This window comes from Simochromis diagramma, unplaced genomic scaffold (assembly GCF_900408965.1).
Source record: "Simochromis diagramma unplaced genomic scaffold, fSimDia1.1 OVJJ01000585.1, whole genome shotgun sequence".
Classification (NCBI taxonomy): domain Eukaryota; kingdom Metazoa; phylum Chordata; class Actinopteri; order Cichliformes; family Cichlidae; genus Simochromis; species Simochromis diagramma.
Genome location: NW_024387398.1, coordinates 7,731,329 through 7,746,876, shown reverse-complemented (window position 1 = coordinate 7,746,876; position 15,548 = coordinate 7,731,329). Strand labels below are relative to the sequence as shown.

The window sequence follows — 15,548 nt, the reverse complement described above, 5'->3', positions numbered from 1 at the left end:
AGCTGGTGAAGGACTTGCTGAAGTCTCTGCCGGCGCTGTTCAGCCAGAACAGAGAGACCCACAGCGCCCTCGGTCCTGCCTTACAGGCCGCTTTCAAGCTCATGTCACCCACCGGAGGCCGCATCACGGTGTTCCAGACTCAGCTGCCGACGCTGGGAGCCGGGAAGCTGCAGTCGAGAGAAGACCCCAATCAGCGTTCGAGCTCCAAAGTAATTATATTTTCTTTTATTTGTGATTATAATGAGAAAAAACAACTATCCAGAGAAAGTGGGAGCAAGAGCAGATGCAGGATTTTATCATATCTTCCTTATTTGGAGTTAAACAGCATCCTTTTTCTTATTTCTGTCTTTATTTGGATGTTAACAGTGAAAAGTTTGGACACAGCAAGCCGTCGAATGTTTAATGAACAGATTGTTTTAGTGTAAAGTGGGCTGCTGTGCTTCATCTGTAACGGCTAATAATCACCACCCTGAACTGCCAGATCCTTATTTAATTATATATTTATTTTATTTATTTAGATATTTATTGATAAGTGAGACATAAATAGAAACATCCTTATTTCCTACCTCTGTGCGGTATGTTCATGGTGTTTGTTTTTCATGCGTATTTTTTGACTTTGTTTCATGATCATGAAGTTGGAGTGCCTGCGGGTGCCCTATTTTAATTTTTATATTTTTCACCTCAAATGGGAATTTTAAATCATGGCTGCATTGTGACTTGTGAAGCTTAAATTGAACCATATGACAGATGAAGTACAGCCAAAGATTAGTACTTTGTGTCCTGGCATTTTCACAGCTGAGTTGTATTTATACTTTCCTGCAACAGCTCACTTTTCTTACCTGTCCCAACGTTGTCTCACATTTCATCTCAGATTAAACACCACTGTTATTGTCATCCCAGGATTGTGATTTATTCAAGTTTAGCATCTTCTTTTTTTATTCTGAATAAACTGCCAACAAGTCATGATAAGAGTTTCCAAAAAGAAAATGACAAATAACAGATGTGCTTGGTTTGCTCGGGGGAAAAAGATATTATATTGTCTTTTTTTGCTGTCAGGAAGGTCCCCCTTCCCTCAGTCCTGTGATCAAAAGGAGGAGTTGCTGGTAATAACTCTCATATCTTTCAGGGAGCCCACCACCTCGGTCCTGCCACTGACTTCTACAAGAAACTTGCACTGGATTGCTCAGGACAACAGATAGGAGTGGATCTCTTCCTCCTCAGCTCCCAGTACGCCGACCTCGCCTCATTAGGTGAGAGCATGATTGAGTCAGCTGTTGGCATCTTTCATGTTGTCCATGTATCCAAAGTGTCAACATTTTTGCTTATGTTATGAATGCTAATGAGCGAATCGGCTCCCAGTATTCTTTATATTCTATTTTTATTTTTTTTTTAATAATATATTTCCTTTTTTGTGCAGATTTGTAAACGTAGACTTTAAACCCGATCGCTTTAAAATAACCCTGTAGGAGCATTTTGTGGTTTGGTTCAAATTTCTGAGTGTGTACTGCTGCTGCACTCAGGTTCTTCAGCTTATCATCGTCAGAGCTTGTTGTTTTGCTGTTGCTGCAGTAGTAGTAGTAGTAGTAGTAGTAGTAGTAGTAGTAGTAGCAGCTAACATGTGGTTCAGGAGACTGGAAATAATTTGCCTCGAGGAAAATGTCCTGCAGAAGCTGAGGCCTCGGCTCAAGTGATAACATCCAGAAAGTGTGTTACCAGTGTTATCAACCTTGTTTTATCTGTTAAACCACACACCAGGTCATCTGTTGACACGGATACCAAATCTCCTAACAGCTTATTTCTGGCTAATAAAGGAGAAACCTATTCTAAACTGCTTTCTCGCCATCATCGACCTATTTGCTTTCTTCATCTTTATGTCATATTTAATATTATATTATCTGTGTATTGAATTATTTAATCTTTAATTCAGTCCAGTGTGGGATTAAGGCATTATTTACAAATCACACACAACATAATGATGTATTTGAACTCTTCTTCCCAGTCTTCACAGACTGAAGATAATCACATGTAATTCTCTTAATGTCGATCCTCTCCTGTTTTTCTTATTTCTCAGCATGTATCTCCAGGTATTCAGCAGGCAGCGTCTTTTACTACCCCTCCTTTCATTACATCCACAACCCGGCCCAGCTGGAAAAGTTCCAGAGAGACCTCGAGCGCTACCTCACCAGGAAGATCGGCTTTGAGGCGGTCATGAGAATAAGATGCACTAAAGGTAATCGGATTAGATGCAGCTTCATGCACGTTTTAATGTTTCTGTGTCAAACACAAGTTTTGTCCCTGCCTTTTTCCTCTTCAGGTTTATCCATCCACACGTTTCACGGTAACTTCTTTGTGCGCTCCACTGACCTGCTGTCCCTGGCCAATGTGAACCCAGACTCTGCCTTCGCTGTCCAGATGTCAGTCGAAGACTCTCTGGCAGACTCGTCTCTGGCCTGCTTCCAGGCTGCTCTGCTGTACACGTCGAGTAAAGGTATACACAAGAATGACTCATTTTCATGGTAACACATTTAGGTTGAAATTCTTTAAAGATCTTGAAAACGGGACTGTTATTAATTCATCTGTAGGAAAGAGACGTATCAGGGTCCACACTCTGTGTCTGCCGGTGGTCAGTCAGCTGAGTGATGTGTATGCCGGTGCTGACGTCCAAGCCATCACTTGTCTGTTAGCCAACATGGGTAAGTGTGTAGCTTAAATCCTTGGCTTTCACGCCTTTTCATGTGCAGTACCTTTAACCTAAGACTTTTTACACATTTATGACAGTTGGCCTCTAGCCTCCCCGTGGTTGACACAAATCCAATAACATGTTAAAAATATTAGAGTGATAAAGTGATATTGTCAGTGTTTTTTTCCAGAAAAGTTGGCAGAAAAAAGTGCATCAAAATGTATCGAATAAGTTTCCATCGGGTTTCATAAAACACGCAGTCAGTTGGAATTAAATATCAACCCTGGGTGGAAATGTAGCGATACCTGTGTGGTGGTATATAACCCACAGAGAGCTTTTTGTAAGCCAGGTCTTTCCTGTTTCAAGAGTCACATTCGTATACATTTGCATTTTATATTAATGATTAAAAGGTTTTATTCAGTCTGTGCAGAGTGGCTTTATGGGTCATGTTGACCACCGCTGTTTCCCTAGAGGTTGTGCATTGGAGCTGAAGAGTGCAAAGTTTGCCTGTCCCACAGACACACAATGTCCACATAAATATGAAAATGTTTGCAATAGGGCTGTGCGATATGACCAAAATCTCATATCCCAATATGAGACATTTCTCATCCTGATAACGAGATATCTCGCAAAAATTTTACGTTTTCGAACTCGGGCAACTCGACTTGTGTGAAATGTTTTCAGCTTGGCGTCGTGTACCTGGAGTTGAGTGTTTTGACCGATGCATAAAACTATATATTTTTAGATAGAAGTTGCAACAGCCGCCATTTTCTTTGAGTATTTATTACACGGCGTGCTGCGGGGAAAAGCCTGTTCTAACATTTGAGTCTAAGGTTTATTTTGTGCACCTGTCGGCTCTGTTTTGCTTCTCATCTGCAAACTCTCTCCACACTCTTTCACGTGGTTATTGTGTAGGTGGTAGAAGAGGTTTGTTGTGTTTGAGTCTGTGGTGGGGACTGGTTTGCGCCATAATTTGCATGGTACAATTTTCTAGTCTGTGTCAGACTTTCCGTAACCAAACCATGTCCATACTACAGAGGTAGAACCTCGTTTAGGAATAAGGTCCTGGATTTGTTTTGACTGGTCCTTCTGTTTGGAGCTACCTGGTTCTGCCTCATCTTCACTGGCTATGCTGGTATTCTCTGTGCAACAATGAAAAACAGCGTAGTTTGCGCCACCACGAAACAAATGATAGCGAATAATTTGAAACGATGTTTTCACTTTGTCATGTGATATATTTCATCATATCGCACAGCCCTAGTTTGTAAACATGTCTCATCAGGACGTACTCTGGGCTTTTGTTAACTTAACTTTGTGTTCAGAACTGATTAAAATGCTGTCTTGGAGGTAAACTAGTCTTCATTTGGTCTTTTCAATCCAGCCATCGATCGATCGATATCATCCAGCCTGTCGGACGCCCGGGACGCACTGGTGAATGCGGTGGTGGACTTGGGGAGCGCCTACAAGAGCAACGTCTCCAACCTTCAGCAGTCTGGACTTGTCCTCCCTGCAGCCATGCGTCTCTTCCCCCTCTACATCCTTGCTCTCCTTAAACAGGTGCGGCTGCCTGACTGTCATCGGCACATGAACACACACGCGTCACACACGCGTCACACAGCATGACATACACTAAAAAGAAAGAGAAGAAAAGGCTGTGAATGTGTGTTTAAGCATGCAGCCCTCCACTTTTCCCTGTTAGCAGACTTCTTCTGTAAAGTTTTTATTTTTTAAATTCACTTTGAGGTAAAAGGAGAGAGTTTTGTTTTACTGACTAAACCTGCAAAACGTTATTACGCATTTTAAGATGTAGTTGAGTACAAACCCTAAAAACAAAACACCCTCTGACCAAATGTTACACAGTAGAAAAGTGTGAGCTCACAGTCACAATGCCTGGGTTAAAGACTATTAATCCACCCGGCATGTGTGCATTCATACATCCAGGGTGTGTATGTTCAGAAGCACATACACACCCTGTTTCTGAGACATATCCTCCCTGTAGGTGTTTGTGGGACTCTAACAGTGTGTTCCTTTGATGAATCAGAGAATAAACTTCGGAAACATCACTGTTTAATTGAAAGAAGCACATTATGGCCTATTATTCCTGGTGATTAAAGGTTAAACTGTTACCACAATGTTTTTGTCTGAACTTGTTGCAGTTTAATTCTCCATTTTTAGCAAAAGGATTTGTTTTACTCTGCAAATGGGGCTAAAGCTTTACTCTGCATTTTTAATTTTTATAGATCTTTGAACTTTATTCTTATTCTTGACGTAATAAATCAGAGAAATCAAATCCAACACTGCTGATGTGATGTGCGTTTGCTTTCAGAAAGCCCTGCGGACGGGCACCAGCACGAGGCTGGACGAGCGGGTCTTTGCCATGTGCGAATTCAAGACTCAGCCGCTGCAGCAGCTGATGCGAATGGTTCATCCTGACCTCTACCGACTGGACAACATCTCTGACCAGGTGGGATGCAGATGGCTTTTCTCATAACTCAGTGCACTAAAGAATAGTAGAGAGAGGGAAAAACAAAATGACTACTGTTTAAGCCATTAACATAACATCGTTAACATGTATATCTCTGTATGCAGTGCAACTTTATTATTAAACCTGTGCTTAATGGCTTGACTCACTCTTTTAGGTTGTTTTTTATACCTGGCGAAGTGGTTAAATGTAACAGTGAGCTGATAAGATACATTAGATAACTTAGATGTCTTGCCTAAAAACACTGGAATCCCAGCGTCTGGTAAGGTGTCACATCAGAGCCTTAATCCTGAACATTATGATGACTAAGAGCAAAGCCAGTCTGCTTGTTTTCTCTGGAAATTCACAAAAAGTTTGGTGAAAATTGGTTTGGGATCATTGGGATTGCTTTTGCTAGTTAAAACAGATGACTTGAAATGTTTATGAGGAAACTGTGTTTTTAAGCTTGTGGTATCTTTTAGAACAACAAGGATTTAACTCAATGACAGAAATGTCATAATAAACGTGATTAAATCTTTTATTTTAGTGTTTATTTTTTAATTTGCATTATATGCATCAGCTTTTTTTTCACTGAATGTTTCTTTTAAAGTTGTATTTAAAAATGTGAAAATAGTCTCACGTGTAACATTTACTTTTAAACACTTGTAATAACAAGAATTATGAAGATTATATTATAGTGGAGACATATTTTAAATGAGGTAATATCAGACTTTAATGTTTGTATGCTCTCTGTTTGAAGCTTTGGGAGCTTTACCTGTGACACTATGTAATTATTATGTATATGTTGTCGGCACATGTATATAGTAAAGCTGTTTTTATACTCTGCTCACAAGTTGTCTGACCTGCAGGGGGCGCTTCATCTGAACGATACCGTAGTCCCTCAGCCTCATCTGCTCCACCTGTCTGCTGAGAGGCTGAGCAGAGATGGAGCTTTCCTCATGGACTGTGGCAACGTAAGCTCCGAGAAGTCTTTATTTCACCTCGTTTATATTTTTCACGTCTCTGTCTTCTCACCATCTAGTCCTTTAATAAAATGCAATAAACCTTAGGTCATGATTTAGAGCAAATCAAAGAGAAGTTGTCTTTGCCCGAAATAATATGTGATGGCTTGAGGACTGGAGTTGGGATTTATCGTCTCATTATTTGCCTCGGAGTAACATCAGCAGCAGCACTGGAGCCCAGTTTTCATTAAGTTTAATGTCACATAATTTAATTTAAAGGGATTTTCCACTGCAGCAAATTAAATACAGAAAGAAACCGAAACACTCCAATCTTCAGACTATCACTGGAAAGTATCAGTAATAAATGGAGGGTAGTTAGATGTTTGAAGTTTAAACTTGGTACCAAATCTAATTTCTGAGTGAACTTCTCACTAGTGCAATGGCGTATTTGGTGCCAATAAAGATTTTTTTTAAAAAGGTGGGAGGGTTTTAATATTACAAAAAACAAACAAACAAGGCAAAACATAAAGCCACACATTTATTGAAAATAAAAAAAACTTACAAGAAAAAACTCAAGCTTAAGAGAAAGAATTATAAATTTATAATCTATGAGGAAAAAACATTTATGAGAAAAACAGTCAAATTTATGGGAGGATGCATATGAAGGGGGGAATTGATAAGAAATAGAAATTTATGGGAAAAACCCTAGAAAAAAACTAAAAGAGAAAATTATTGTTACAATTGTTTTGTTATTTTTTTCTTCTTCTTCACTGTCATAGTTTAGAGTGGTGATATTAATAACATTGGCCCTGCTGGCTCTTTAATTATGGCAGATTAAGACGCACACATGTCAGAGTGTGTAGAAAGTATACTGTGCGGTAATGCTCCTCTTCTCTTCTGCCTGTCCAGGTGTTTTATCTGTGGATCGGCAAATGCTGCAACGAAATGTTCATCCGAGATGTTTTGGGCTGCCCGAACTACGCTTCAATTCCCCCCAACATGGTCAGTAAGACTCATTTGAGTAGAAGTACACATGCAAACAGTTCAAAGAGACGATTAATCTTTTGAAGTACAATGAAGCTTTTATTTTCCCTCTACATCCAGCACATCAGGACGTTACAGAGAAGTGTGATTAGGGAAATGTCTGTACTGACACACACACGTGTGTGTGTGTGTGCGCCGCCCAGTTGCTGGCTGAATGATGCAATGCGACATTTTGTTTCCCCTGAAAATGACTCACAGTTGAGCTCCACAGTGAAGGAGCTGTGTTTCTGTTCACTTAGTTAGAAAAAAACAACTTGTCCAGCAGAACAGACTTGCTGATGTAGCTTTTCTGCTTTTTTAACAAACTGTGCAGCCACCTAGAAAGTTCTGTCATTACCACGCCGAGGGCGTGATGGCAACACCCAGAGCAAACGGCGAGTCAGCACTTGTTTATGCTTATTTTATCTTTCTAGCAAGGGGTCAGTGCCTCATAGATCCACCTACAAGCCCACACTCCCCACCACAGGCATGTTCCCGTTAACCACATTGTATGGCTGGGGTTGACTGTGTGAATCTGCGCTATCTGAAACACGCCACTAACAACAGCGTTGTTGTTTTGTTTCCCCTCTTGTCCTCTTTGGTTCCTAGAGTCACATTCCGGAGCTGGAGACTCCTCTCTCTGAGAGGGTGCGAGCTTTCCTCGACTGGCTCCACGACAACCGAGTGTTCAGCTCCACGATACATGTCGTCAAGTAAGCACTGCCGCACATCTGGACTCATATCTGACTGTTTGCAAACACACTGGAAACTGTGCTTCTTCTTCAGGGCAGTCACAGATATACATAGACAGCTTGTTTTGTTCTTTTTTTTTAATTGCGTGAAATGGATCTCACATATTGCTTTAATACAAAATCTGAGGTCACTGAAGGAAAAAGTGTTGAGTTGCTCTGTCGCCAAAGACGGAACTGCAGAAAACTGAGGTTTGAAGTGTAAAGCAGGGATTGTGCTCTGTTGGGAACACAGAGAGTTGCTGACCCCAAGCGAGCAGTCATTTCTGTTTTACTTGTTTAAAGTCGCCTCAGGGCCTCACATGTCATAAAAGATTGCAGGCACACAGACCTTGATGCAGAGCCTCACACCATCTGATGACTGCAACATAACTTTGACATCCCTGATTTGAAATATAATTCCTAACAGGGCAGCTTATCGTGGCATCAACCACTGGTTTTGGACTCATTTTGAAGGTTCAGCATTAGTGTTTTGGCCACCGCCATGTTAGCCTGAACCTGTGTTTTTAAACTGTACACAAAGACACCTGCTAATGAGTACGAACTAACAGACTGACGAAATCCTAAAACTTGACTTAAACTGGAGCACAGGCTCTGTGGATGCTGTGTCAGGACAGCTGCACAGTGAGCCATTACTACTGGACACTGAGCTGGCTTATTACTGACAGAAAAAAGTAGACAATTTAATAATTTTTGGAAGTAATAAACTTCAAATTAAAAAGAATCATCTCTCATTCCTGTGAACCTCCGGGTTCAGCGTTAAGTTTAATGTTCCAGTCATGTGATAGGTGCCTTTTTATATCTGTCGGCTACTTGGCCAAATTAAATCTGACGTTCTGTTGAGGTTCATGAGGAAATAAAGCAAATAAAGAACATTACGATTGTCTGATACTGCACATCCTCTCCGAGTTCGCCCTTCTGCTTCGTCACCTCCCTGGAATCTCGTAAATCCAGATAGTGAGCTGCTCTGATTGGCATTGAACAGAAACTAGGTGTGGACAGTTTCATATAGAAGAGATCGGCACGAGGTTGACGGAAAAGTATTTCCGAAGTGTAAACACAAAGACAAAGTGAGCATTGAGGTCACAGATTGACAGCGGCGGTAAAGTCATCCGCAGGGAACGCATTGTTTCGGTTTCCTCTCTCTCCTCCTCTTGGTGGTACGGCATTGTTGCTTAGCCACATGTTTACATGACATGTTAGTAAAAATGCACTGAGTGGTATTTGAACAGATGTTTGCGTGATGACAGGACTTAATGATCTGAAGTGACAGGAACTACGAGAGAGATTTGACAAAAGAATTAAAATTGGCTCTTGAAGTGGTTTCAAGTTCTCTGTGACCTCGAACCTCTCAGTTGTTGATTTGTTATTTTTTTAATGATATTAAAAGTGCAAGAACTTTAAAGAGTGGCTAAAATATTCAAGGAAGCAATGTTCGAATATTTGAAAAAGCGGATGGGCACCTGACAGAGAAGCCAATGGATGTATAGTTAAAGGGCATCTATTCTCCTCATTTCCACCTCCGTGTTTGGACTTGATCTCTGCTAGAGTAGCTCTGCATGAGTCATAGTTCACAATAATCCACCGTTCTACATGAAATGATGGCTTGCAGTTCTATCAGATTGTACTTCAACATTTCAGAAGTGTCCCAGAAGCAGCTCTCAACTCGACATCATTCAGAATGATGTGGACAGGAAGTCGGACACTAGAATGGCATAAAAAATACGTCACTTTTCAGATTAAAAGCCTTAAGAATTAACACCATGTTTCTGAAAGACTCCTGGTGTTATTTGATGCTCCGTGAAGGAAGGGACAAAGCATTTAAAGACTTCATCTCATGGACATGCACCCAGTTTATTCCCAGGGGGACACAAACTGTTTAAGGTTTTCTCCCTTTCAGCCAGTTTTTTCTGACTGGCCAGAACTTTGCCTGAGGTGACTGTTAGCCAATCCTGCTCTCTGTGAGATCATACAGAGCAAAGAGTAGAAGAAAACAGCTTTTAGGGTCGTTTGCAACCTGAACTTTTGGCTCAGAGAGATTACTACAGCATAAAAAGTACATTTAAAGCATCGACCCCTGTATTTCTGCGTATATGTACAAGTATGTCCTGGTGTGACTGAGCTCATGTTCTGCTCCGTCTGAGCCTTGTTGATGGTGTTTCCCCCTTTTTTGGTCCAGACATCAAAGCTGTGTGCCTGTTACTGCCAGAGCGCTTACGTGGCAGAATGACATTTACTCGTAAGACCGTCATCTGTTTTTTTTAGACACACTGTAGGTATCAGTTAAACAATGCAGAGGTGCGCAATGAGCTGTTTATAAGCATACCAACAAAGGGGCGAAAGAGGCAGAGGGCTAAGCAGCAGAGAGCTACATCTTTATTGTTTATGCGGGACTTTCTAAAGCCTGTTAAATGTCAAATAAATAAAAATATCACATCACATTATCTCCAGAGCTCAAGGCGGCTCCTTAATAGCTCTTGTTTTGTCACTTTTATAACATTTCATTCTGGCAAATCTCAGTTTTGTTTTGTTTTTTTTGTTTTTTTTTTTTGCATTGGGAATATATTTCTCAAAGTAAAGCCAAGGTCTGACTACAAGCAGTTGCGAGCTCTGAGAGAGAAACCAGACGTCAGATCAGACGTTCAGTTTCTGCTCTTGTAAGTCGGGTTAGAGAAGCCAGCAACGTCTCGCCCAGCCTGGGAACTCGTCCTTCATGGATGTCTTTTTGAAATTAAAGACAGACATTTAAAAAAAAAAAAAGAAGATGAAAAAAACAGGCAGGGAGGGCTTTGGCTCTGACTGCTGAATAGGTGGTCCTGAGGAGGTGGCTCCGCAAACTCTCTTAGAGAAAAACTCTCATGCTGGGGATTTGTACGAACAGCTGTCAGTTCAGAGTCAGTGAGGTAGAAGATGCAGGAGAGTGTTGTGTTTAAGAGCTGACATGTCAGCAATGCTTCAAGTTATGTGGAATAGATTCCAACACTTCTTAGACTTACAGAGCATTAAAATGTACAAACCAGTTTCTTCTTTCCCTTTAATGCATTTTTCCCTCCCTTCCCGCAGAGATGATGCCTCGGCTAAAGCCACTTTGTTCCAGCACCTGGTGGAGGACCGGTCAGAGTGGGCTTCTTCCTATCATGAATTCCTGCAGCACATTCAGCAGCAAGTGTCCAAGTAGACTCCCATCACGCTGAGAAAAAGTTTGACCACTAGATTCCTTAAACAAGAGCGTGAAAGGACTTGTAACCTGATAGAGTGAAAGCTAGTGTTAGCCAGCAATGGACACCCATCGCTGCGTCAGACCAGTTTTAGCGAGGCGAGTTTCCTCCCCTTCTTTTAAACGGTCTCATTCAAATCAAAGCTTGTTGGTCACCTGCGATTAGACCAGCAGAAGGGGAGGGAAGAGGTAGTTTTAGAAAAGAATAACGAGTTACCGAAAATAATGAATGAACGAATGAAATTGCTAAAAAACAAACATCCTGCAGCGGCTCTTGCCGCTTCTTTAACCACTGTCAAACATTTTAACCTTCTCGTAAATCCATCGCTCCCGAGAGGAGGAGGAGAAAGTCGAGCCAAGAAGATGCCACTTCAACATCTTTTATTTCAGTTTGTTTTGTGAGCCTAAAATGTAGCTTGTGCTTTTTCTTTCTTCCCCCCCCCCTTTTTTTTTTAAATTTCCCGATACATTCCCTTCCCTTTGTTTCATTTCAAGACTGTTTTGAAAACACTGGAGAACAGAAACAAAAATCGGGCATGTGCTTTGAACGGCGACACGCATGCCGCCTTTTTGTCTGCTGCTAGTCTGCTGATGAGCGACGGCTGCCGGGAACGTGATGGGACACCAGTCGGATGTTTAACCCTCCCGTCGGCTCAGTCTTCTCTGCTCCGCTTTATGAACTCCCGAGTTGTTGAGATCGCTCTCCATAAACTCTCCCCCCGCCGGCAGTCTTCTCTTCATTTGTTTTATCTTTTTTTCTCCAGGCGCTAACTAAGTTGCTACCCACTTTGTAACTACTGAAAGAATCTTTTATGTGTGATTATTTATGAACCAGCTTATTAAATAAAGACAAAAACAGAACTCTGCTTGTTTCGTGTGACGTGATTATTGATATTACCCCATCAGCCCAATGACTAAGCACTCGGTTTCTTCAAAAAGGGGATCCTTCAACATGAATTTCATTTAAGGGAAAAGGAAGAAGTCACCCAGTGACGTGATCTTGAAATGACACAAGGAGACGACCTTGAATAAGGAAGAGGCCTAATTCAAATTGGTCACTGTTTTAAAATTTAGATTTATTTTCTTGGCAGAGTTGCAAAACCTTTTTGGACAGCATCTCATATCATTCCAGACTGGTTGTGCTGGTGTTTCCACAGCTTTCATCTAATTTTCTCAAGAATTTGGGTGAAGTAACCCAGACCTTGTGGTCAAATGGAAATATTACAGCAGGGTTAGCCACAGAATTAGCCAGGTGAAGACTCCAATCTGGACCCCATAAATGTCGGACTTTATGTTTTCATAAGTTTTACAACTTTTGGTAATGATAAAGACTTCCCGGGCTTTTCAAAACAGGTAATTCTTTTTTTTACTTTTTTCTTTTAAATACTAAACTAGCCTAAAAGTGGAATAAAATAAAAGCTTTCTGAGATTTTATAATTGTTGCAAAGTCTGCGAAATTAGTTACCAGACCTAATTTTACACATTAATTTACTCACACTGAAGGATTTCTTTCATTTACTCTAGCAGCATGTGTTAATCATTTATAAATACTGCGATGTGCTTTTCTCACATTAAGATGTCTCGGTTAAACTTCTTCACACTGACAGGAAGTGGAATATCTTATGATCAAAGCAGGCTGTATAATGTAAAGCGAGTTTAACCGTCCTTTGTGAATGCAGAGGAAATAATGTTGTCCCATAAATCGTGTGAAGAACTTAGATTTGTGTTCACTGTTATGTTTTTCACCAGTGGCTCTTATTAAAGTGATCTACATGAAGCAACACAGTAAGTACACATATTTAACCAAACTGGGGTGAAATAAGATGCACCTTTTATTTCTGGGGTGAAGCTGAAGTGATTCGGAAACAAAGGAAGTAATATTTTGTCGTAGGTATCTAAAAAAAAAAAATGAGAGTGATAGTTATTTTCTTATGTGAACAAAATGGCCTTAATGGCCACAGACTGTTCTTTTTAGTTAATCACTTTGTCTGTGCTCGTCATGAAACAGATGATTGGTTTCAGGATCAGTGTGTTCTTGAGGCACGCTTGGTTTAGGCTGATGTGATATTTCTGAGGAAAAACTTCAGCAGGTAACCAGATAAAAGCTTTGTTTCTATGTTTTTGCTCTTACTGCATCTTCAACTTTTGAGTGTGTTAGATTTAAGCAGCAATGTTTTTGTAGGAACGGTTATGAAAGGATTTCCTTCAGGACATTTGAACTTGTGGTTTACAGTCAATATTTACTGTATGTGTCCAAGCTTTTATTTTAAAACAATGTTGTTTGGAGGCAGGTTTTTGTATTTACTGATTTTACTCTTTTGCTACAAACACCGAGCAGCAGGGCATTTCCTCTCGTGCAAACATAAAATTAAATCATCTCTAAAAAAGAAAGCAAAAAACAGCAAGCTCTTAATACGTTTAGAGGCTATTTGTGGAGGTTTGGGGTTGACTTTGGCGTTGTCTTTCCTTTCTCACCATTCCCAACAGGATACAAATTTCCGTTTTGTGCTCTGATATAGAAACAGCCTGTGCTACAAATCCGCTTACGCTCGACTGTGTTTGCTTCCAAGTCTGTGTGATGGACATTTTAATTTTGATTTCCTATAAGCTTTATTTGCAGCATCCTTCATCAAAATGCCCAGTGTGCCTAACACAGTGTAACTTTAGTTTTTATCTCTTCTCTGCATCATGCCGTGGACTCTGTTTCCTGAAACGCTGGGTGCAAAACAACAAATAAAATCAGAGAGGTGAAAAATGTGATTGCCTTTTAAATATCTGCTCAACAACGTGTTTATTTAAGAAAGAACAAGAAGATGGGTGCAAATTTATCAAAGTGTAACACTCTGTTGCAACATGAAAAACAGAGTGTTTCCCCATTCTTACTTGATGATTTCACCTGCTTCGCCGTTCCGGGCGTCCTCTCTTGGGTTTCCTCTTTGGTTATGCTCCAGGTTTTTCTGGTAGGTGACGAGTCTGGAATGAAGACTGATCAGTTTAGTTCTAGATGTTCCTTTACTTTGAAGTCATGCTGTTGGAACAAGTGCACGATGCATTTTTGGCTTTGTCTTCCTGAAATAAGTAAGAAGCTGTCTGTTTGCCCAAAGCTTGTATACAACGTTCAGTCTCCTTTACAGATGTGCAACCATCCAATCACAGATTGAGCATCTGTGATTTCTAGTTTTCTACTGTGTGAGTGGTTCAAGGAAGGTCGTAGAGTTTCTTGGTCTGAGTTTTGGCTCATGTGTCCAGAAACTTACGGTATCTGGAATTTCATGATCCTTTCTCTCTAATAAATCAGAATTCCGATCACACATCCAGGGTGTCGATCCTCATCTATGTGCACTTTAAGTAAACAAAAAACAGATTTTAGCTTCAGAGTTGGAGTAAAATTCATTTTTCTGCAGTTTTGAACAGAGATTTGACGTGTTTTTGAACCCTGAAAATTTCATGTGAATAGGTCTTGGACTAATAAACTAATGCTGAAAAAGAGCATTAATTTCACACCTCTGTACTCTTGAAACATAATTTTAATTATATAAATGTGAAATATTGCATTGCTTCATTAAATGTACAAAGTTATTATACATGAAGGACGTCATGCAAACAGCTGGCACTCAGTATTTCTAAATTTGACCATTTTCAGTCTTTTTGTATTTTTAGCACCAGGGTTGAAATTGGAGTAAATCCCATGAGATGTTAACAACCTGCATTTAAATCAAGACTACGTCTGAATGGGCAAACACTGCTTTCCTTGTGCTGTTATTCTCCCGAGCTGGAAAATATCAAATCAGTTTTCACTTGTTTTTTTAGCCTCGTCAGTCCATTAAAGGGGCCCCTGTGTGAGAATTTGTTTTCCGTAAGTGAGGTGCTTTTAGACGGAGCTGTGAAATGCTGGCAGCAAACACACAAACAGCCCGTGAACTGTTCTCAAACAGATCTGGCTCCCATATGGTCTGACTGCTGCTGTTCTCATGGAAAACTGGACCCGGGAAATCTCAAATATTTTAAGACCAGAAGAAGTCGAAAAAGTTGTCTTAAGTGGCCTCACATTTTTGTTTTTGACTTTTAAAAAACATAGTTCAGTCTAAGATATGAGAAAGCTTGTTGGGAAGAAGAAAAAAGGCCACACCCGGCTGGAAAGGGGCGTTGGAAAGTCATGTAGAGCACTTCAAAGCAGCCGTATTTTATATAGGTTTTTTAGTCAGTCTAAAAGCAGTTTGATTTGTGATGCCAGATGTTTGCTGTTTTGCGCCATGAACATTCAGAACTAGAGGTTTTTAAACCAGTCAACAACACAAACTGGTCCGTTTGGTGGCTGGGGGGGAAAAAAAGAGCCAAACAACAAGTGACTGCTGTTCTGATGCCTATATTTAAACTCCAGCTTTGACTGGTCCAGCCTTTCACACGCCCACCTCCAACTGTCCAACCCCACTCCCCTCTAAACCCCGCTTCAGCT

The 15,548-nt window shown here is 40.6% G+C and overlaps 1 protein-coding gene across 2 annotated transcripts in view; it reads left to right on the top strand.

Annotated features, from left to right (window-relative positions):
* Positions 1 to 11,957, top strand: part of sec24b (SEC24 homolog B, COPII coat complex component) — a 28,112-nt gene extending 16,155 nt beyond the window's left edge. For both annotated transcript variants that reach the window (XM_040010353.1, XM_040010352.1), the window contains 11 exons: positions 3 to 209; positions 1,127 to 1,250; positions 2,072 to 2,230; positions 2,315 to 2,488; positions 2,583 to 2,693; positions 4,062 to 4,237; positions 5,007 to 5,144; positions 6,011 to 6,115; positions 7,013 to 7,105; positions 7,736 to 7,839; positions 10,939 to 11,957. In XM_040010353.1, coding sequence (XP_039866287.1) covers positions 3 to 209; positions 1,127 to 1,250; positions 2,072 to 2,230; positions 2,315 to 2,488; positions 2,583 to 2,693; positions 4,062 to 4,237; positions 5,007 to 5,144; positions 6,011 to 6,115; positions 7,013 to 7,105; positions 7,736 to 7,839; positions 10,939 to 11,053 — 1,506 coding nt within the window. In that variant the 3' untranslated portion in view covers positions 11,054 to 11,957. The remainder of the gene's footprint in view (positions 1 to 2; positions 210 to 1,126; positions 1,251 to 2,071; positions 2,231 to 2,314; positions 2,489 to 2,582; positions 2,694 to 4,061; positions 4,238 to 5,006; positions 5,145 to 6,010; positions 6,116 to 7,012; positions 7,106 to 7,735; positions 7,840 to 10,938) is intronic.
* Positions 11,958 to 15,548: the final 3,591 nt, after the last annotated feature.